Source organism: Dipodomys spectabilis, unplaced genomic scaffold, assembly GCF_019054845.1.
Source record: "Dipodomys spectabilis isolate Male_0828 unplaced genomic scaffold, ASM1905484v1 ptg000069l, whole genome shotgun sequence".
Classification (NCBI taxonomy): Eukaryota; Metazoa; Chordata; class Mammalia; order Rodentia; family Heteromyidae; genus Dipodomys; species Dipodomys spectabilis.
Window position 1 is genome coordinate 20148619 of NW_024870746.1, and position 22691 is coordinate 20171309.

A 22691-nucleotide genomic window follows, 5' to 3' on the forward strand; every position below is an offset into this window, starting at 1 on the left:
GAAGTAATAAGTATTTATTGAATAAAATAACTTAATTCTCCTGAACCTCAGTTTCTTGTCTTTAATTTATAATAATTGGCTAAAAAAGAATAATGTGTTTAGAATGAAGTGAGATAACACATGCATGTGAAGTATTTAAAACTCAGTTTGCCTCACAGTAAGCCAAACAATTGTTTGCCATTGTTTCAGTAGGACTATTTCTGTTACCATGTTCACTCATGTTCACTTATACTTCTCCAGCACCTGTTATTATAGCTAATGATCCACATAAAGTATTGTCAGTGTTTGTGAATGATAATATGCCAATTGGTTAGATGTTTACAATTAAATTCTAACTTTGCAATTAAATTCTAACTCTTGGCCATGTTTTTCTGTACAGGTCCTGCAGCTGGGCTCAGACATCCTTCCTCAATACAAGCAAGAGGCACCAAAGACTCCTCCTCATATCATTTTACATTACTGTGTTTTTAAGACCACGTGGGATTGGATCATCTTGATCTTGACCTTCTACACCGCCATCTTGGTCCCTTACAATGTCTCCTTTAAAACCAGGCAGAACAACGTAGCCTGGCTGGTTGTGGATAGCATAGTGGATGTAATATTTTTGGTAGACATTGTGCTGAATTTTCATACTACCTTTGTTGGACCAGCAGGGGAGGTGATATCTGACCCTAAGCTTATCCGCATGAACTACCTGAAGACATGGTTTGTGATTGACCTTCTGTCCTGTTTGCCCTATGACGTCATCAACGCTTTTGAGAACGTGGATGAGGTTAGTGCCTTTATGGGTGATCCAGGGAAGATTGGTTTTGCTGATCAGATTCCACCACCTCTGGAGGGGAGAGAGAGTCAGGTACATCCCTCAAATCTCAGACCTTGTTGTCATGTTTTTAAAGCTAAATTCAATGTGGGTGGTCCACTGAAGAGTAATGAAATTGGCAAGAAGTAGCATGATTGCGGGAGCATGCTTGACAGGTATCCTCTGCCTGCTGTCTGTCCTTTGGGGGCTTGGGGGTCCTGCATGTCAGTGAACGGATGTGGAAGAGACCAAAGGCTTACTTACTCATCTTCTATATGGAGTGTAAGCCGCTGGCTCTGGGGAGGTGGGGCTGCAGAAGCAGCCATGCATGGCCATTGCACTGGTGAATCTTCCATTTGCCATTCAGTTGCTGAATGTCTGCCTATTGATTATTATAATTATGGGGCCTTTCATTTGCTGCAGACCTTTGGCTATTTCATGGGCAATTAAGTTGTGGGAATACTCTCACATTTCCTGTTTGCTTGTTTGTTTTGGTAAATATCATAATGAGATATTTCTGTGCTAAAATGAGTTTCAGAGGTGACCATTTTCTGAGAGTAGTCTGATACTTACTGTGGTTAAGAGGAGACAGGTTTTTCTGATTACACTGCTTTGGATTGTTAGTCTTGCAGGCAACAGAAGGAATTAAAAGAAGATAAATGTTCTGTAACAGTCTGAATGGGTACCTGGGGAATAGTTGTAGCTAGAAGGGGACATTACAGTGGTAAGGAATGAACATCTTTGAAAAAGCAAAGGTGTCAAGTTATTGCAAAGAAAGATGTCAGATCCTTATCTAGTTTACATTCTCTGCAAGTCACTCTTCCTTTTTTTTTCTATTCCTACTTGATACTTCAGATAGATTAAGATTGATCAGCTTTCAACCTTGTTCAGCAGTGGGCCCTCGTTGCTTCAGATTACAAGGGGTTCCAAGGATTAACTGGCTGGATATCTAGGCAGCTATCTGGAGACTGAGTCGAGGCAAGGCACATCCTCAGGACTGAAGAGCTTCTGAGACTCAGCCTTGAGACAGTTGGAAGGGACACTGCTCCTAGCTAGAATATGAAGGTGTGACCAATGACAATGTCCTACTAGGGGGCATACTGGTGCCTCTCTGTCTTCAGATTAATATGAGCAGTCATTGAAGACTTCAGACCCTTCCTCTTAGAGAACTGAACAATGGACCACCTCTTTCTCCAGCCATTAGTAGCTCTTCCTACAAAAAGTTACTAAATACAGAGCACGGAGAAGAGAATTTGTATTCTCAGATGCTCTAGATTCACACCAACCCCTGCTTTTATCTGTGTGATATGTTTGTGCTTTAATATGCTTTCAAATACCAATGACTAATTCTCAAGGTGGCCTGTGTAGACTTTGTGCAGGGATTAAATAAGTAACTACCAGTTATTTACGGCAGCAGAAATATCTCTAAAGAAATGCTGGGATTCTTAAATGTGAATTTTGGTACGTGTTGGAAATGATATTCTTTCACATTTCTTGAAAATTTTATGTGATTTAGTAAGGGAAAAATGGTCACTTTTTTGTTTAGGTTATTCAAATGAATATCTCCAGTTATAAAAGATTCTAATAATCACATGGGGAATGGAAATTAACACAAAAAGTAAACCACTTGAGTTTGTGAAATAACCCATTTGATGTTTGTAGCAATCCCACCGAATTTTTTTCAGATAATAGATCCATGGTTTCTCATTAAACATTGGCAAAGGTGAGCATGAAAGCTCAGACTTAGAAAATAGAGGCGAGAGTATTATGACCAGCCTGGGCTACAAAGCAAGTTCTAGAACAGCGTAGGTTATATAACAAGACCTTGCCTCAAAAAATAAAACCAAGCTGGGTGTTGGTGGCTCATGCCTATAATCCTAGCTACTTAGGAGGCTGGATCTGAAGATCAAAGTTTGAAGCCAGCTCATGGAGGAAAGCCTGTGAGACTCCTATTTCCAATTAAGCACCAAAAAATGCTCAGGTGCAGCACCCATGCTCTGAGTTCAAGCTGTAAGACCAGCACAAAAAACCCAAACCAAAAGACAAAACAATAAACAGAAAAGGCAGAGCTATAAACACATATGCAATGTGTCTAAATGACCTGGTAGCTTAGGAGAGCAGAGAGCTTGTCTCCAGGGACTATGTGTGTTGGGTTAGGACTTCTGTAATTGGGAGTAACCCTGATTTCTAGATTGATGAAATAGATTGGCATCATGAAAAGTGTCATTATCTGTAAACTTGTTTAAAAAGCATTTATTATCAGTTCATAAATAATTATGTTAACTATTTAGAGGTCCCAGCCTCCAGTTGGCTTTGGTAAAGACTTTATTTAACATCTAGTAATTTCTTTTATCATTTTGTACGTTATCAATTAGCGTCTTCTGTACTAATTGAGGTGATGTAGAGGTAGAACATCAGTGTGAAGAATTGAGAAATTTGGTTTCTAGAAGTCCTGGTATCACTCATTAGGAGAACCGGGGCTCTAGAGCAAGTATTGAGATCAGAAGCTTATTGTAAAACTCCTGACCTCCTACCTGGAATGGGTTAAGAGGAGATTGAGGTGATAAGTTGACCTACTGAAGGTCAGAGCTGGATAGGACCCCCAAGGTCTTCTAATTCGACCTTCTTAGCTCACGGATGAGAAAACAGATACTGAGGAGACTTGACGCACCCAAGAGCTCTTAACAAAGTGTTTGATCACAGTCCAAAGAGTACACTCTGGCTTTCTTCTACCAGTTATGATATACTTGATGAAATAGGAGCAAAACGCTTGTGGAAGTAAGTCCACACTGACCAGGAAGCTTCTAATGTGTGTGCCCCATTCCTTGGCTTGGCTAACTGTGGTGAGGGAGCTGGGTGCTGGATATGGCAGTGGGGAAAAGTGTTGTGGTGATGAGATAGACCATAGGAGATGCTTGATGAGTCTCAGACAACTAGGGCCAATCCTTCAATGAAAAGGAAGCATTAAATTAGGAAGATTGACGGTCTAGTAGGGGTTAGAGAAGTTTGGGAAGGCCATGAGTGTTCCTCCATCTATTAAAGCTGATTTTGGCTTGGGAAAAGCCTGGGAAAAATCCCCTGGGTAGAGTTCTGATTTATTGCTTAGTAGGTTCATACTTACCACTTGTTCTCTTCTAACCCTGGATAAAAATTGTATACTACTAATATAAGCTTGTAGCTCCTTCTGCTCAATATTTTTTTTCCTAGGAGAGTGTGCGGTGGGGTGGGGAGAGGAAATTATTGACTCATTTCTCATAAAAACACACAGAGCTTAATTGTCTCTCATGTCCCCAATCATGCCAATGAACCGTGAGACAGTGGAGACCACCAAAGAACAAGGGACAGAGCAGGGTGGCCTTGCCATTGTGTGTGTGTGTGTGCGTGCGTGCGTGCGTGCATGCACGCGCGTACTTGTGCTTATGTGTGCACGTGCCTGTGCACATGAGGTGGATGAAAAGATTGGACCTATCTAGGCTTGAGTTCACAAAAGACTTGGTTAAATTGCCACTGCCTGCCATCATGAATTCAGCCTTGTGGATATCGCTTGTCTCCATGATTTAAGCCACACAAACGATCCTTTGGCTTGACTTGTTTCACTTATGTAGATGGGCCTCCATTTGCGTCATTCTCCAGTCTGTTGGTAATAATCTGTTTTGGAGGCTGTTTGGGAATATATTTTCTCATCGCTTACACTGGTTGGAAGACAAAAGTCCTGGAAACCAAGTGGACTGAAACTTGGAATGGGTACATTGAAGCAGAAGCCAAACGAGTCTCTTCAGTGGACTGCTGGCCTAGTGTGCTTTGTTAATTGAAGATGGAATTGTTATTGACAAAACATTTACTTTCCCAAGGCAACCTTATCAGTTATTGCTATTAGAGTGTATAAGTACAAAAGGGAGAATGGGGACAATTGTAATATCTTCTGGGTCACAATTCTGTTGCACTGGAACCAGAAGGTGGCCAAGAGCTTCTTCTATACCCAGCTCTGCAATCCCAGATAGCAGTATAATTAGCCAGTGCTGTAACAAACTGACACTTGCCAACATCCCTCTATTGTGGAGGATGGTAAGGATCAAGGCCTGCTCCTGGAAGGAATACCCCACAGCAGCACTGAAAGCGTGGTGATTTGTCACTTAACAGCTGTATCTCTGTGCCTGTCACTCCATCTTCCTTGGACTTGGTGTGTTTTACCTGTATGATGAGACTACCTCGAGCTCTAGCCTTCTGTAATTCTAAAGCAGGTGTTGTTTTTATGTGTAGAGGAGAAAAAAGGGGTAGTTTGGCTTGGCAGCAGCCATCTTGAAGTGTCGAAAGTGGCCTCTGGTCTTCTGACTTCTAGTCCTGTGGATTTTTGTTTCTTATTTCTGCCACTTTAACCTGCCTCACCAGAGTTCCTGATGGCCTAGGGAACCACGCTATGCATGTCAGACCCTGGGCCCCTGGTTACCTCTTCTCATTGTAAGTCACCATTTCCTGAAGCTGTGCCAGATCAGCTTCCCACTGTTAAAAATATAAGCTGATGTTAAGCGAAATGAACTCCAAGACATGGATACAAGAAATTTTTCTTTGTGTTGTTGTTTTTAATGTACTATGTATTTTTTTTGTTTCTTTTGTATGTTCTTCCCCCTGTGGTATATCCTCTGTTGTCACTGTATTTGATTTGGGTACCATGTATGGTATATATGTTTATTTGAATGAGGGGGGAGAATGGGAACAACAAAACAGTGAGACCAAGGACAAGGAGGGAACCAGTGCAACAGCGACATACACAGACAAATGTATTGGAAAGGATCTGTACAACTTGTGGAGGGGGATGGAGGGGAGGGAAAGTAGGAGAAAAATGAGGGAAGAGGTAACAAGTTTGACAAGAAATGTACTTATTACCTTACTTATGTAACTATAACCCTTCTGTACATCACCTTGACAATAGAAAAAATGCTCCCTGACTCTCAGTCACTCCCTGTTAACCCCCGAGTCCAATCACAACTCAAGTCCTATATAGGCCACAGTACCTCTGATGCTTGAGCCTCTGCGTAAACTAGAGGCTTGTTTGCTTTACCATCCGACCCTACTGGGAGCACAGTCCAGAATAAAAGTGATATATAGATAAATCCAAGGAGAAGGTCCAGACAGTGTGGGTAGTGGAGAGGTGAGGTGAGTAGAGATGAACCGGCAGCATGGCGAACATCCTGGAAATTAGCCACTGGCCAGGGGTAGTGAGTTTCAATTACCTAGAGAGGAGCATGCCCATTAGCAGGACTTCTTCCACTAATGAGACTGGAAGATGAAGGATGAAATAACTACAGTTACTGTGTACCTGGTTGTGTCTCGTTTTACTGAAATAATTGGGTGGCAGCAATTCTCAGCACAAACAAAAGATAGGAATGTCAAGGAAAAGGGGATCAGATGTAATAACAGTGCAGTTCAGTTTTCTGTCCATTGTGTTAACAGGCACAGCAATTTGTGTGAATCTATATCTATCCTAACCTATGCATGCATGCATGCATGCATGTATGTATGCATGTATGTATCTGTCTGTCTGTCTGTCTTGTCTGTCTGTCTCATCCAAGTGCTACTGCAGGTTGCTAAGATGAGTGGGTCTGCACTTTGGATCTTACCTCTTCTCCCCTATCCACATCCAAAGGACCCTCAGGAGAAGGAAATTCTAGGATAAGATATGCACTGATCAGAGCTGAAATAATCAGTGCTCAATCATTTTTCTGTAAACTAAAACTGCTCTAAAAATAAAATCTATTAATAAAACCCCAGTTACTATTACAAGACAAAAGATTTTCTGTATTTCTGGGACTCTGAGGAAGAAAAACCTTGATCGTATGACTTTCAGCGGACAGCTTCCCTCAGCTTTCAGCTGGACAGCAGAGCAGCAGCCACAGATAGCACTTACCCAATAGCAAAGTACAAATGAAGCCTGATTTCTGACACTCTTATTCTGATTTCCAATATCGCTTTGCCCTTGTCTATTTCTGAATTTTATAGAAGGGAAGGGAGACAATAATGTATCTATTTATGTTGTCTTACTTTGAGAGAGAGAAGGGAGAGGCATGCTTTTGAGTGCTGTTTCAAGTATTCTACCAAAGGACTACAGTCAATTAATCCCATTAGCTGTTGATAGTCATCTAGGTTACTTTTTACATGAATGTGCATGTTTATTCTCTTAGTACTCTCGGTTCTATTGGAAGAATGGAGTTGCAGGGCCATGGGTATCATTTGTATTATGTAATAAATACCAGTAAACATTGGTCCAGAGTGGTTGCTTAACGAAGGTCCTTGTCTGACTTTATAACCAACCCATATATCTGTACAATATATTTTTTGTTTAGCTTGTCTAGTTCTACTCAAGTGAATGAGTTTGCACTTGCTTCTAATTGTTGGATTTTGTGTGAGGGGGGCATTGGACTCAGAGCTTTGTGCTCTTGCCCGACTTTTTTGCTCAAGACTGGTGCTCTACCGCTTGAGCCACACTTCCACCCCCAGATTTTTACTAGTTAGCTGGAGATGAGAGTTTTACAGATTTGTCTAACTGGGCTGGCTTTGTTAGATCTCAGCCTCCTGAGTAGTTAGGATTATAGATATAGTTTGATTTTTAATTCCCTGATGACCAAAAGGTTTCACATCTTTTCATAAATGTTTACTGGCAGTTATTATTTTGGTTATCCTCTTCTGTTAAGTTCATTTTCTGTATACAATAGTGCTTCTCTTAAGCCACTGATTTGTAGTCTATATTATATTGAAGGAAGGACATTGAATATCTGAGCTATGCAGCTCATACAGTTTTCAGAGTTAGAGTTGTCACTAGGTCTATTTTACAGTTTCAAGTTTTCTGCTAAAAGTTTTGATCTCACCTTTTATCTTGTCAGATACATTGAGGATGATTATTTTAATGTCTATTTAAAAATAACTCCATAATCTAGAGTGTCTGTGGGTCTCATGATATCGAATTCTTTTGTTTCCCTTAGTTTCCTTCTAGGTTGTTTTATGTGATGGTTATTTTTGATAGGGCACTAGACATTCTATGTGAAAGACTAAAACTATTTTAAAGGCTATGAATTATGTATTTTTTAGAATATATTTAAAATTTCTTTTTATAGGTAGCCAAGAACATTGGCAACCAGACTCACCTCAATGTAGCTTCATGCTTGAGTGATTTGGAACTATATTTTAAGATTCTTTTTGTCGGTCATGGGGCTTGAACTCTGGGCCTGGGCACTGTCCCTGAGCTCTTTAGCTCAAGCCTAGCGCTCTACCACTTGAGCCACAGCGCCACTTCCAGTTTTCTGGTGGTTAATTGGAGATAAGAGCCTCACTGACTTTCTTGCCCGGGCTGGCTTTGAGGCATGAGCCTCAGATTTCAGCCTCCTGAGTAGCTAGGATTACAGGTAAGAGTATTTTAACATTCTTTTCTGGTCACTTTGCTCTGGAAAAGATCTACCTGGGTCTAATTAAAGGCAGGATTCCCAGGAGCCTTTCTTTAATAGTTTCTAGATTTTTTTTTTTACCCATGCCTCTCTAAATTGAAGAGGTTGTCAGAAGCAATCCTTAGATCTTCAGACTCTTAGATGCCTCAGTGGCCCTAGAAAATACTCTAGAGGAAAGTGCTCCATTCAAACACTGGACTCCTTATTTGCGTTTCACCATTTTCTGGATTTTTTTGGTCACATGATTAAAATCTATTCTATTACCATAGATTATGAATATAGTCATATTTGTTGAAACATGATCTGTCTATGGTTTGTAGTTATCTCAGAGGGAGAAATCATCTGAATTTATTAGTCCACTATTACCAGCAGACTGTCTCTAGAAGTAGAATGAATAGGACCATGGGAATGCACATTTTAAATGATTTGAAACCTATCATCTGTTTGGCTCTCAGAGTGTAGAATTTTCCACCTTTCCTGCTGCTAATACCAATACTAGATACTATTTTCTTTTATATTGCCACAGTTCTAATCTTGTTGGCCTTTACTATGGCTATTATTTCATCTGTCTAGAATTTGAGTCATTACACTAGTCAGATTACTTAAGCAATTATATTTAGTTCATTTCTGCTCAGTTGTTCATCTGAAATATTGGCATATGATTATATTCACCTAATGAGATTAAAGAAAAAATGAAATGAATTATCCAGGTGAAATTAGTAGAATACTACCTGACATATCAACATCTCTCAGTAAATCTTGTGGTTATTCTTATTTTTGTTACTAATTTATCAGTGTTGGTGGTTAATGCTATTGAAGTTTTTTGCTTATACAATTCTTTTTAATGATCATATCTGTTCCTCAAAATCTTCATTACCATATTCCTTCTCTTGTACTAATGGGTTGGACTCCTTTACTCCAGATGTAATATATTTTTATACTAAATACCCACAGAATATTATTTACTCTCAGATGGTAGATATATTCCAAAATTGTGAGTTACATGGATTACAAAAATCTCCATTGACCTGAACATCCTTGGAGAAATCTGACCTGTACTGATGAATATATGTGCTTAAAGAAAGGGTGCTGTGCAACTATGCATATGGCTTTTTGGTCATATGTGGTACATGAACCTCATTAACTATCCAAATTATGAAACCCAATTGGTCTTAGGGGGTTGAGTTCAGTAAGGTGTTTTGGAACAATTTAGATTGAGTTTGTATCACACATTCAGGAAATATTAGACCTCATAGAACTTAGTCTAGTTTCTAATTCTTAGAAAGTATGGGATTATGCATTTTAATGGAATAAATTTGGGAGAGGAAGAGTAGAAGAAAGAGAAGAAATAATAATGTTTATCACTGATGTGTTTAATTTGGGGAGGGATAGCAGAAAACCCAAACAACAGAGGCCTGCAAATAGAAATTGTTTACTTGCACACTATTGGAAATCCACTGGAACACAATTGTTAATGTTGATTCAGTGGCTTGGGTTCTTTTGGCCTGAAATTTCTGTGACTATAGGCTAGCTGCTTCTTTTCTAGCCATCAAGTCTATGCCATAAGTAGATAAAAGGAAGACTGGCAAGAGGCAAAAGAGCATGTATTTCCTGAACCTCTTTTAATTTTAAGGGTTTTTAAAGATGTCTATTCAATGGATTCTGCTTTTATCTCATGGGTCAGATTTGTGTCATGTTGTGGGACAGAATGAAGGACAGAAAGAATGAATTTGTAGCTTGGTGCATTGTGCCTTAACAATGTAGAGTTCCTAGTAAGAAAGAAAGAGGAATGAGTCATAGCCAACTAACACTCTTGGATCATTTTAATAATATATCTTTATTGTAAAAATACTGTACAGAGGGGTTACAGTTACATGAGTAAGGTAATGAGTACATTTCCTATCAAGCATTGTTATCCCTTCCTTTGTTTTTCCCCTACCGTCCCTTCCCTCCCCACCTCCTTAACTTTAACTCCCCACCCCACCTCTGCCCGCCCCGAAGTTGTCAAGTGTCTTGTACATCTGATTGTTACAATGGGTCAACCTGTATCTTTATTTCAGCATTTTGTTATTTCCCTTCCCCTCCCCAAATTAGAAAAATGTATATACAAGATGCAAGACCCCCAGAATCAAATACAAAAATGGGTTATACAGAACATACAACAGAAACAAAAAATCACATGGTACATTATAAATACATTAAAAACAATAGCAAGAAAGATAAAACCACTTGTGTCCCTGTTTTGGGGTTCATTTTGCTTAGCATCATCTTATATGGTCATATGTACATAGCTTTTGACCTTTTCTGCTTGTCGTAGACTTACACTAGTTATTGCAAACAAGGGCCTGGCTCACTTTAGTTAATATAATTTTTTCCAAGTTGGATAATAATTTTGAGAACTTAAGTGACTTTTCTCTTGAAGTCCTCATTAAAATCTTATGAACTTGGAATAGTACCATCCCGTTTTATATAGGAGGAGAGAGAGGCTGATTGCAGCTGACCATTTGCCCAAGGTTCCACTAATAGGAGGTTGGAGTGGACTCTGAATATGGATTTGTCTGGTTCAGAAACACACTTTCAACCCATGAGCTACACCTCTGATGCGGTGTGACATTGACTAGTTAGTAGAAAAACAGATTGCGATGTGCTTTACCTAAGAGAGTTTAGATTAACCACTAGCTTGCATCATTAGTTTTGAAGTGACATCCACTAGCTGTCCTTGCTAACCACATCTATTGACTTTATGCGAAGAAGTGTTCTTCCTTTTGTTGAACTTGATGCTTTTCTCTAGCAGAAACTTGCAAATGCGCCTATCCTGTAAGTCCTGCGGAGATGGTATCTTCTCCACAAAGCTTCCCAAGTTGATTGAGTCACTTTCTTTTCTTCAATTCTGTGCACAAACTATTTTGTGTACACTCAAACCAATGTATCTTTATGTTGTAATTGCACAATCTTCTTACACAGTTAATGATGGACAATTCCAATTTAGAGAAACAAATTGTCTTTTTCCTTTGCAGTTCATGATACCTACATAGTATCAGAGCAGGTCCTCAAATATTGAGTGTTAAAGACAATGAATTAGGTGAATTAAGAGCATTTAATTTAGAAGAGTGAGGAAAAGTAAGCATAGAAAGTATGTTTCTATTTAATTAAAATATAGTTGATATAATCATTTGAATGTGATTGATATCAGTTATTCATGAATACTGGCCTAGTATATTTACTGAGAATCTCAGCCATTCTGTGTTTGAGTTAATGTATTCTTTTAATTTTTTTCCCTTTAAAAGTTTAGAAGAGCTGGTGGCTCTGGATAGTAGCTAGTAGCTACTAGCTACTAGGCTGAGATCTGAAGATTATAGTTCAAAGCCAGGCCAGGCAGGAAAGTCTGTCAGACTCTTCTCTCCAATCAATCAGCAAAAAGCTGGAAGTATATCTGGGGTTCAAGTGGTAGAATACTAGCCTTGAGCAAGAAAAAAGCTCAGGGACAGTGCCCAGGCCCTGAGTTCAAGCCCCAGGACTGGCATACACCAAAATGACAACAATAACAATAACAACAAATAAAACAAACAAAAGACCAACAAAGCTTTTCTCCTTATTTGAAGATAGTTACTCAAAATTGTTATAATCCTCTATACTGTTTAATCTTACATGAATTCTCCTCTTTGAATCTCATAAAGTCCCTGAGAATTCAAGGTTTAAAGGAGTCTGAAATAAAAGGAAGTCGGTGACTTTGGGACAGAAATCTTTTCCTTGCAGTTGAGATCCCAGAATTAGTTCATGTGTGGAGGATGACTTGTTTGGCCTTGAGTCCTTTACAGACTAGGAGACATGAATAGATAATTCTGGTGCCTTTGGAATTATTCTAATACTTATTACCAACTGTATGTTACAGACATGACCCATAGAAAAGGGAATATGAATGATGGGGAAACTATGCTAAAAGTGCTAAGTATTTAAACTTCTTTGGAAAGTTTAAATCAAATGTATTCTCTCATGCACAGGAGGACTATTGATAAGACATAGGTTTTGCTAATTAGCCAAAGTCTGCCTCAAGGTATTAGGAGAGAAGATAATACTGTCAATTTTAGAGGTCTTGGTAAGAACTAAAGGGTTGTTTTTATTATCATCATTAAGTAGTTGTAGAAAGGAGTTTCAGTTCAATGTGTCAGTTTGTGACTACAATGCATCTAAATCAGGGTCACCCCTTTCATCATTCTCTCCTATTTCTCTCCACCCCGCCCAGCCCCTCAAGTTATCTGATTCCATTTTCAAATATATAATTGACTATTAGGACTACATTTGCTTTTCTTTCTCTAACCCTCTGTGCCCTCCCCCCACAACCTCACCCTTCTCTGGGCAACACGTAAAACTAAAACTTTAAGCCTTCCTTTAAGTAGTTCCTCTCCATGTGCTCTGTTGCATTCTTAATATATTGAAAAGGTTTTGCAGACAAAGATGATACCTGGGGCTTATTAACTACATGAGTGTCACTGTTCAGGTACCGGGAATTAACATGCAGGGAAATATTCCTTTCAAGTTAATTGAGAAACTCCTTAGAGTGATATGAGATAATCAATGAATGTTCTTTATAATTATCATTGCTCCCATTAGACTGCTTAAAATTCCAGTGATCCTTTCTGTCCTGGGATTTGAACTCAAGACCTTGCATTTACAAAGCAAGTGCTCTACCATTTGAGCCAGGTCACTCATTATTTTTCAGTAGGGTCTTGTATTTTTTTTGCCTGGGCCAGTATTGTCTTACCGTGGCCACCCCCAAAGCTGAGGTGACAGGCTCCTATCACCATGCCTGGTTTATTGATTGAGATAGGGTCTTCCTAAAGTTTTGTCTAGACTTGTCTCAAACCACAACCCTTCTCATCTCTGTCTTTCAAGTAGCTGTGATTATAGTTGTGTGCCACTTGTTGAGCCTCCATAACTTTTTTGGCTTCTTGACATTTTTGATATGTTTGCATATTAACCAAAATAACACATATTAAAACCATGTAGAGAATTCTAATAGTTATAATTGTGCCGAAAGGCTGATGCAAATGGAAAGGGCTGGGCAAGCTTCCGTGAGCGGAATCCTCCACACTCTGAGAGAGGCTACATGGTGGGAGCCTGGGGTTAACGTCTGAAAACATGATCAGCTGCAGAAATATAACAGAGGTTCTGGAGAGGAGCTGGTCTCTACCCAGTGGTCCAAAGATGGACTCATGAACGTGCTGCAAAAATGGCTATTGTAAACAAATTCGCAGATGCATTTGCGTCTATTTAGAAAACACCAGAGAATCTTCATTAAGGGAAGCATAAAGAAAAAACAGCAGAGCATAAAGCAATAAAGGGAGACTCCTTAAGTTAGATTTTAATGTAGTCAGATTGCTTTGAAATGAATGTATAGAAATTAGAAGATTTTATTTGCATAGAAAAAGCAACAAATAGCTTGGTAACACTTAGAGGACAAAATGAGACCTTGTAAATTGCTTCAATTTAAATATTTTATAGAGTTCTTTGTAGCTCAGTCTAATAAAAAGTATTTTAGAAAAGAAATTGCTAGAACAGATGAGGTAGTTAATACATGTTTTGGGAAAGGTAGCAGAAACATGCCATTTCATCCCCTGTGTATTCAGTGGTTACTGATTGAACAGTACCTGAAATAGAACTTTGTGTCCAGTGTTTTGGGAATGTTAGGGGAAATGGTTCCTTCAGTTTGAGGGGTTTGAGCTAGATATAGGACAAAGAATAGCCTGAGATTGGCAGGTAGAATCATCCAGTGGCCAAATAACAGTACTTTCCACCATTATGTAGAAAGGTTCATCTCTGTCACCCACTAGACAAGACTGTTGATACACTGTATATTCACTTTGAACCTTGGCTTTCTTATCTTTATTGAGGACAGTGCCTACCCACCAAGTGTGGTGGAAATGGAACCAGATAACATGCAGACCAATGTAGTACCTGGTATGTGGTTAGGATTTAGTAACCAGTACTGCCTAGTGCTGTGGTTTGAAATGACCCCAAAGGACAAATGCTACCTTCACAAAGACACTTCTTGCCAGAAAGCATTGCATTAGTGCTAGGGAACTCTCCTTTATTCTGAGGATAGAGGCGTGAGCTTCCTGTGTTCTTCACACTCCATCCTTGCTGGAGCCTTGATGTGTGTGTGTGTGTGTGTGTGTGTGTGTGTGTGAGAGAGAGAGAGAGAGAGAGAGAGAGAGAGAGAGACAGAGACAGAGACAGAGACAGAGACAGAGACAGAGACAGAGACAGAGAGGTGTTTTACATTGGAACTAACTCTAAAGGTCTAACGGCCAGCCAACAAGGCAATGCTGAGGGTTCCTTTTGCTCTCTCATCCTTTAATTTTTTCATTGACTGGACACAATGTGATCTTTTGATATGATACATGATTAAATCAAGCTGACATATTCATCACAGCACCTGTTAACCACTTTTTTGTGGTGAGAACATAAAGTTTACACTTTTAGCAATTTTCCAGATGTAGAACACATTATTATCGACTGTTTACTATCTCACTGAAACTTTGTACTCTTTGATCAATATCTTCATGGTGGTCAGTCTACTCTCCACTTAGCATAATGTTCTTCACATTCATTCAGGAATGGGAAGCATCTTGCCCCTGGAAATCACTTGGTATAAGATGGGTCAGACATGTAAGCTTCTCATCAATACCTATAGAATGCCTCGGCTCATCTGGCTGTATTGAGAATTTTGTGTGGCTTGAAAATGATGTTATAAACATCCTAAATGGCCCTGGGCGGGGGGGAGGGGAATTTTCCCACATCTGACATGTTGTTTCAAATAACAGGATTTCATGCTTTTAAAAGAGTGGGTCATATTCCATCATGTATGTGCCTGTGTGTGTATGTGTATGTGTGTGTACATACACACAAATATCCATTTTTGTTTATGCTTAAAACAATTCATAATTTTATTATTTTGAGTAATGTTTCAATGAACACAAGTAGGAAGGTTCTTTTCAATACACTGATTTAATTTTCTTTGTAGATAGTATATCGAGGTTGGATTGCTGACTCATATAGTTCCACTTTTTGTTTGGTGAGGACTTACTTCTTCCTTTCACTGAGGTTGGCTGTTGAGAATATGTAATCTCAGGCTCCACCTAGTCTATTCATCTCAATCCTGACACCAGTAGCTCTAAGATTCTCCTGAGTTTAATGGTGATGGATTAGCTCCTGGTGATGGATTAACATTAGATTTGGATCATGAACTCACTCATATTCTAAATGATGCTTTTTGCTCCTTTATTCTTCCTATCCTGCAAGTCATTAAGCTTGGACTTACAGGCTTCCATAGTTTTTCTCTTACTAAAAATTCTTTTCTTTTCTCTGTTTTAAAAGCATATATTACCCCCTCAATTTTGAGCAGATATACTTTTTCTGAGTTCCAGAAAGGCCATATATGCAAATGAAACAGAATATTCTCTTGTCTCCTAGCTCTTTGTGCATATATATCCATGGCCTGTCTTTATATAATAGTCAGGGATAATAATATTTATGTCATTAAAATAGCTAATATTTATTGCCCAGGCATGTTCTGGTCTTAGCGATTTGTGTTTGTCATCTAATTTAGTAGATGATAAACTCATCTAATTTAACTTGATGAAGGAGATACCCTGTTTTTCATAGGAGGTGTTCCACTGCTAGAGAATGCAATGGCTGTTCCATGTTTGGAGTTCCAAGCCCTGCTCTTAGCCATTCTGTGGCTCCTGTGGTTACTATTTGTGTCCTCCTTTGCTATTAGGTCAAGGAGCATTTGGGATGTTAGTCCTTCCAAGACCTCTCCCAGACATCCTTGATGTTGGTTAAATGGATAGCTCGATATCAGGGTTCTTACAAAATGCTCTGGGAACATATAGTTCAAAGTAGTTAAATCTGGTTGTGAGTTTTATGGGAAATCTCATGGTGAAGGTGACAGATGACTGGAGGGAGAGGGAAGACATGTGTTGACAGATGACTAGGTGATCAAGCTCATTTTTTTCCACTGCCCTGACCAGAATAATTCTGAATTAGAACACCCAGTGGTCCACTGAGGACTTTTAATGTTGTTATACATCTGGGTACAGTGTGCCTTTTAGTCTGTTTTTGATATCTCCTGACTAGTTTAGCTAGTCTACTTATTGATCCAACAGCAACCACTTATAAAGTGGAGTTTAAAGTATAGAAAATATATAATGAAGTTTAGATTTTTAAACTTTTCAGAAGACATGGGTTTCCACTAAAAGATGTCTATGGTGAAGGAGTGCTATATTTGTTGAGGATCAGGTGGAGACTCAGGGATGGTTCCACTCTGAAGAGCTGGTAATTACAAAGACTAGGAGCTCTGGGGAAAAGTAGCATCGGCAGCTGTGTGCAGAGGGATCCTCTATGTTGAGTAAACATAATAGCCAAGATCTGAATGTTTATTTGAACACATACTCTGTGTGTGTGTGTGTGTGTGTGTGTGTGTGTGTGTGTGTGTATATACCTTTTGGATAATAGTATATACAATATTTTCCCAAGACTTTTACCCCAGGATAGTTGACTGATTTAATATCTCATCCAATAAGGGTCTTTGAGGTGGGTGGGTAGTGGGGGACTTTGTTCTTTCATATTTTTTCCCATAATTTGTATAGGAATAGTAAAGCATAGATTGCCCATGTTATTGTGGAATTCTAAGTAAATGCTATTTTATAGTGCTTTTTCAACTCAGTTTTTTTGTTTGTTGTACTTTTATATCTAAAATTTCATTTTTGGTTCTCATAATCAAAATGAATTGAACACCAATCTTGGCACCAATAACTTAAGATTAAATGAGTTGCTAACATGTGTTAGACGGTCTACTAGAGCTTTGTAAATATTATCACATCGAGTCTTCGTGATGGTGTAAGATATCTGGTTGTCATTATTTATGTTTTGCTGATGAGGGAACCGGAATTTAGGAAGTTAAATTACCTTCTCTCAAACTCTAGAGACCTTCAAGAATGGGGCTGGGTTTAGAAGCTGAGGTTTGTTGCTTCTCCATCTTACTGATGGCTGACTTTATTTATTTATTTTGGTGCTAGTCCTGGGACTTGAACTCAGGGCCTGGGCATTGTCCCTGAGTTTTTTCTTTCATTTTTTTTTTATTGTGAAAATACTGTACAGAGGGGTTACAATTACATGGGCAAGATAATGAGTACATTTCTTATCAAGGATTATAGCCTCCTCCTTTGTTTCCCCTTCCCATCCCTTCCCAGCCTCCTTCTGCCCCCCCCCCAAACCTCCCCGCCCCCTCCCCCCAAAGTTGTAAAGTTCGTTTTCGAAATAACGACTTGTACTTCTCATTGTTGCAGTGGGTCCACCTGTATCCCTATTTAATCAACTTGTTTTTCCCCTTCCCCTCCACAAATTATACCGACATCAAATACAGTGAAAGCACGGGTTATACTTGGGGGAAGGACATACAAAGCAACAAAGAAATTATCTTATAAATGCGTTAGAAACAATTCATTCTTAAGGCTAGTGCTCTACCACTTGAGCCACAGCTCCACTTCTCTAACTTGTCTTTAAAATTTTGTGAATTATCTTTAAATACTTGTACAAAGTCATTTCAATTCAACATATCAATTTATTGGTACAGCGCCTCTTGGTCAATGTCACCCATCACTCTCCCCCATCTCTCTCTACCCCACCCACCCCCTCAGGTTATCTGGTTCCATTTTCACCTGCATGCATAGAAGCATACGTGAAAGGTGCTGGAGCACAGGAGTGTGATAGCTCTTTTGGCTTTGTACATGATACATATGTGAAAACTTGTCTGCCTCCCCCGACTTCTCCTCCCTGTTTTCTGACAACACCTGTGTCAGCTTTCTGGTAACTGTTAAACTGTGAGTTGTTTGAAGGTATTACATGATTGCAAACTTCCCCTTTGTATGCCATACTTTAGATAATATGTTTATGTATATATGCATCGAATAGCTCTCTTGTAATCTGGAGATTACAAGATTGCCCAGCGCCAAAGGGGGTAACAGTGATGGAGTAATAGTGATTTGTCTAGGTTATTATGAAGATTTCCTTGACCTATGGGCATCCCGAAAGCTTCTCCTAGGATAACACTTGATATAGCATGAGTGGCCATCAGGCCTCTTCCAAGTATTGCACTTCATTCTTTTCATTTGCTCCAAAGATCCATAGTCCTCTCTCCCTCAGTAGTTCAGACTTAGAGGCCTTAGTGGTGCAGCATAGTCAGGACACCCCTTTGCATATTTATAATTAAATCTACTCATCCATGCTGTGTAAATCTCTAGAATCGGACTGTTTATAACACTTCGACAAAGCTGTAACTCCAGCCTGATTTGAGTTGCTGCTGTAATTAGTTATAGGTTGGCATTAGCTAAATTAAATACAATCCATCCTGCTTATTACATATGGGGTGGTATGCACCCTGAAGGATCAGCAGGAAAGCCACATTAAATATAGATGAGCGATGTGTGCAGAGCAGGGCAGTGGCTTCAGGATACAATAGCTTTTCTGTAGTAGCACAGATGAAATGGTAGGGACTGGGAAGGAGAAGTTGTCTAGAAACTTTACAAAGAAACAGGAAATCATTACATTATGAAAATCATTGAGAGTGGAAAACAGAAAGAGTGGCTCATCAGGTCATTTTCAAAGTTTTTCAGATAGACCTTTCCTAGGAACAGATATGTGGCACCTACAGATTAGTCATTGTAACCCCAGTTTTTTGTTTTTTGATTTTTGGGTCCGGTTGTGGGGCCTGAATTCTGAGCCTGGGCGCTGTCCCTCAGCTCTTCAGCTCAAGGCTAGCGCTCTACCACTTGAGCCACAGCACCACTTCTGGCTTTTTTTTCTTTTTTTTGCTTATGTCGTGCTGAGGAATCGAACCCAGGGCCTCATGCATGCAAGGCAAGCGCTCTACCACTGAGCCACCTTCCCAGCCCCTGTAACTCCAGTTGTTTTAAATGCATTTGGGAACTTGCACTATTTTCAATTCTTGAGGTGCCATGCACCAGCCATTCTAGGTCATCACTGTGTGATATCTTCTTCAGGTTGACTCCTTAACATTCAAACTAGTAAGAAACTGACTTCAGCTGGGTGCTGATGGCTCACAGTGGTTATTCCTCACAGTCTGTCTGAGATCTGGAGGATGGTTGTTGAAAGCCAGACCAGGCAGAAGAAATGTCATTGAGACTTCTCCAGAATAACCAGCAAAAAAGCTGGGCTGGAGGCATGGCTCAAATGGTAGCTCACCAGCCAAACAAGTTCAAGGTCCTGAATTCAAACACGTTAGAACCAGCAGATAAATAAATAGGTAGATTAAATAAATAAACAAACTGAGTTTAAGAGGCACTGGAGCCTATGTAGCTCTTTTGACTATATTTTAGAGGTTCTGCTCTTAAAGATAGCACTGTCTTGGCTGCCTCAAAGACATCGGAATCATCTCAATATTTAAGGACACATCTCAATAGAGTAACGCTGGATTTACTTGCATATATCCAAGCTAAAGAGCAAATCTCAGCTTATGGCTATAATAAGAAAATTCACAGCCTGGTTTTGATGCCTATTTCTGTTCACACATTCAGTGTTTGGTGTCTTTTACTTTGGCTTCATAAACACATTGGAAGTTTATTTAATTTCTTCTTTTTAAAAAAATCCACATTACAATTTAATGTCTCTAAGTGTCTTGAGCTTGAGTGTGGTCTTTATGGGAAGCAGATGGATTGAAAAAGCCCAAAGCCAGAGGTACTACAGTGAGCATAAAAATGCTACTCTTTGGCTCAAGTCATTCTTTAGAGAGACAAAAGCAACCTAAATTTACTTGAATGGGGATGAGTGAGCAAAAGTCACTTCCTGTTGGACCTCTTGCTGCAGTGGTTCTATTCTGTATCTTGCCTCATTGTCGATAAAGCTAAGGTGATGCATTGGCCCTCTATTATTTTTATCCAACTATAAGCGAGTTGGTTCTAAGCCAGGATAGAGATACCTACAGCCCAGTGTCCACCAGTACCACTGCACTGCAGTGGAGGAATGCATTTGCATTATAGTTTCAAGCAGGCAGAATATCATAGAGTATCTATTTTATTTTGTCTTCTTGGTATAGGTCTGGTTTTCTTTGTCTTTATAGCACTAGACCCTAGATACCACTTTCCTGATGGGCCTCATGTTAAATAGAAATATTTGTGTGGGGTGTTGTTGATCTTCTTCTCTCACAGAATCCAATTCCAGTTCTGGGCAGCAAAATCCATCATATTATTTATTGTATCTTCAGGTTAATGCTTTCAAATGTGTTACTTTTAAATATGTATCCCACCATTAGGAGATGGATTTCCTAGGTGTTGGCAATGGACTTGTCTTACCTTATTGTGGTTGTTTTATTTTAGACTCATGTATATTTTTTTGAGAGCTCTCAGGATATCTTGCAATAATAGAGCACTACTGTGTCCAGTTTTCCTTCCACAGCGACAGAATCCCATAGACTCTTCTGCCTGGGCAGGCTCAGAACCTCCATCCTCCAGGCTTAGAACTCCCTGTATAGCTTGGGATGACAAGCACTCACTACTGCACTCACTATCAGTTGGGAAGAGGTCTGGTGATATTTTCTGCCTAGGATGGCCTTGTACTATGACCCTATTATTCTCAGCTTCCCAAGTAGCTAGGATTACAGGTATGAGCTATCAGTACCTATAATTTATGTCTTCAACATCTTCACGTGAACATTGGATGAAAAAAGAAGAAAGGCATCGCAGCTCATCAGAGGGGGATATGAAGAAGACTGTGCTTCCAAGTCTGACTGTGACAGAAGAGACACCGTATCAACAGAAAAGCTGGTTATGGTAGTACACACTTGCTACCCTAGATATAACCGAAGCAAAAATCAAATAATGATCCCAGCTGACCAGGACAAAAAGGAAGACCTTATCTCAAAAATAATGTTAAAAAAGCGCTAAAGTCAACACTCAAGCAGCAGAGACAAATGCCTACCCAGAGTACCTGAATTCAATTCCCAGAAAAAAGAAAAGGCAGGGATCAAGAGCAAGAGATTTGTTTAAAGTAGTATTGTTGCTGGAGTAAACATTAGATTTCTTGATTTCCCAGACAAATTTTCAAATTCCTTTTTTTCTTATTCATCTCTCCTATCTATTTCTCCTTCCCCTTCTCCCTTCCTTCTTTCCTCCATTCCTTCCTTCCTTTCATATTAGGCTTTGAACTTAGGGCTTTGCCCTTGCTAGGTACGTGTTCTACCACTTGAGCCATACACTAAGCCGTTTTTTACTTTTATCAGCTAGATTCTTGTACTCTGCTCAGACTGGCCTTGGACTGCTATCCTACACCTTCCACCTTGCAAGTAGCTGAGATTATAGGGCCTATATATTCCACCATGCCTAACCTCAAATATTCAAATTCTTGACTGACTGATTTCTCAGCCCTTTTCTTGGGGATTAAGATGAATTTTGCTTTGGGAATGCACCTTCAAATCTTATTTCCTGCAATGTACACCAGACTTATGTCTACGCATGCCTGCCTACAGATGTCCACATTTGCATTCCTTGGCTCATCGCCATTAACTCTTAGTTGCTTAACCTTTTTCCAGTTTCCATTTCTAGAACTAAGTGGGAAAGGAAGGTGGCTTGAACAGAGGGAACATGTCTTCTGTGGATAAAAAATATCTCAGAAAGTTTCCCAAGAACTTCTGCCTGACTCACTGAAATGTTGGCCCCATTTCTGCTCTGCTTTGACAGTCCAGATGGACTTGGATGATAAAATCAAACTTCAAAGGGGAGTTAGTATTTATGGCCAATCAACACAGAGGTAGAAATATTTTTGAAAGTTTTCCCTACATCAGTGACCCGATTCAGTTCGGGGAGCTACATGGTGACTCTTACTCATTAAGAAAGGCAGATACTTAAGCTCCTTTTTTCATGGTGTTGATTTTCTTCATATTGCCAGAGTGTGATAAGAGATGATTCATTTCTTTGTTTCTTCTGTGACTCACTCATGGACTGAGGAGCCCTTTGGACTAGATATAGTTCCTGAAGCTTTCTTCTGGGCGAGCACTGGCACTTCAATTCAGCATGGTGGATCTCTTCTAGATAGGGCATGAGTTATAGACACTGTATGTATGTGTGTCTGTCATAAAATGCTGGAAGTGCTTGTCTGCCTAGCCAAGAGGTATCTTAAGGGCAGGGACGTCAGGTTCTGAATCATGTGCTGAATTTTATGTGACTGTGTTAGTTTTGGGAAGAGGGCTCAAGCCAGCGTGTCCTCTACAGCATGTTGGTTCTTGTGGGCAACCATTCCACGAAGTGATCTTTCTTGACAATAGCAAGTGCTACCTGTTCCTCTCCATTATGGCTGTCTCAGACCAAGTCTGGGAACAAGCTTATCTTTGGGTTCATATACCTTGTCTGGCTTCCAATTTCATGTTTTGCTCATTTGGCAAT

At 39.6% G+C, this 22691-nt stretch overlaps 1 protein-coding gene across 2 annotated transcripts in view; it reads left to right on the forward strand.

The window, feature by feature from the left end:
* The window catches only part of Kcnh1 (potassium voltage-gated channel subfamily H member 1), a 313617-nt gene that overhangs the window by 76714 nt on the left and 214212 nt on the right, over window positions 1–22691 (forward strand). Inside the window, exon 6 of one of the 2 annotated variants that reach the window (XM_042682005.1) lies at window positions 380–853. In XM_042682005.1, coding sequence (XP_042537939.1) covers window positions 380–853 — 474 coding nt within the window. The remainder of the gene's footprint in view (window positions 1–379; window positions 854–22691) is intronic. The other variant, XM_042682007.1, reaches the window with a different exon arrangement.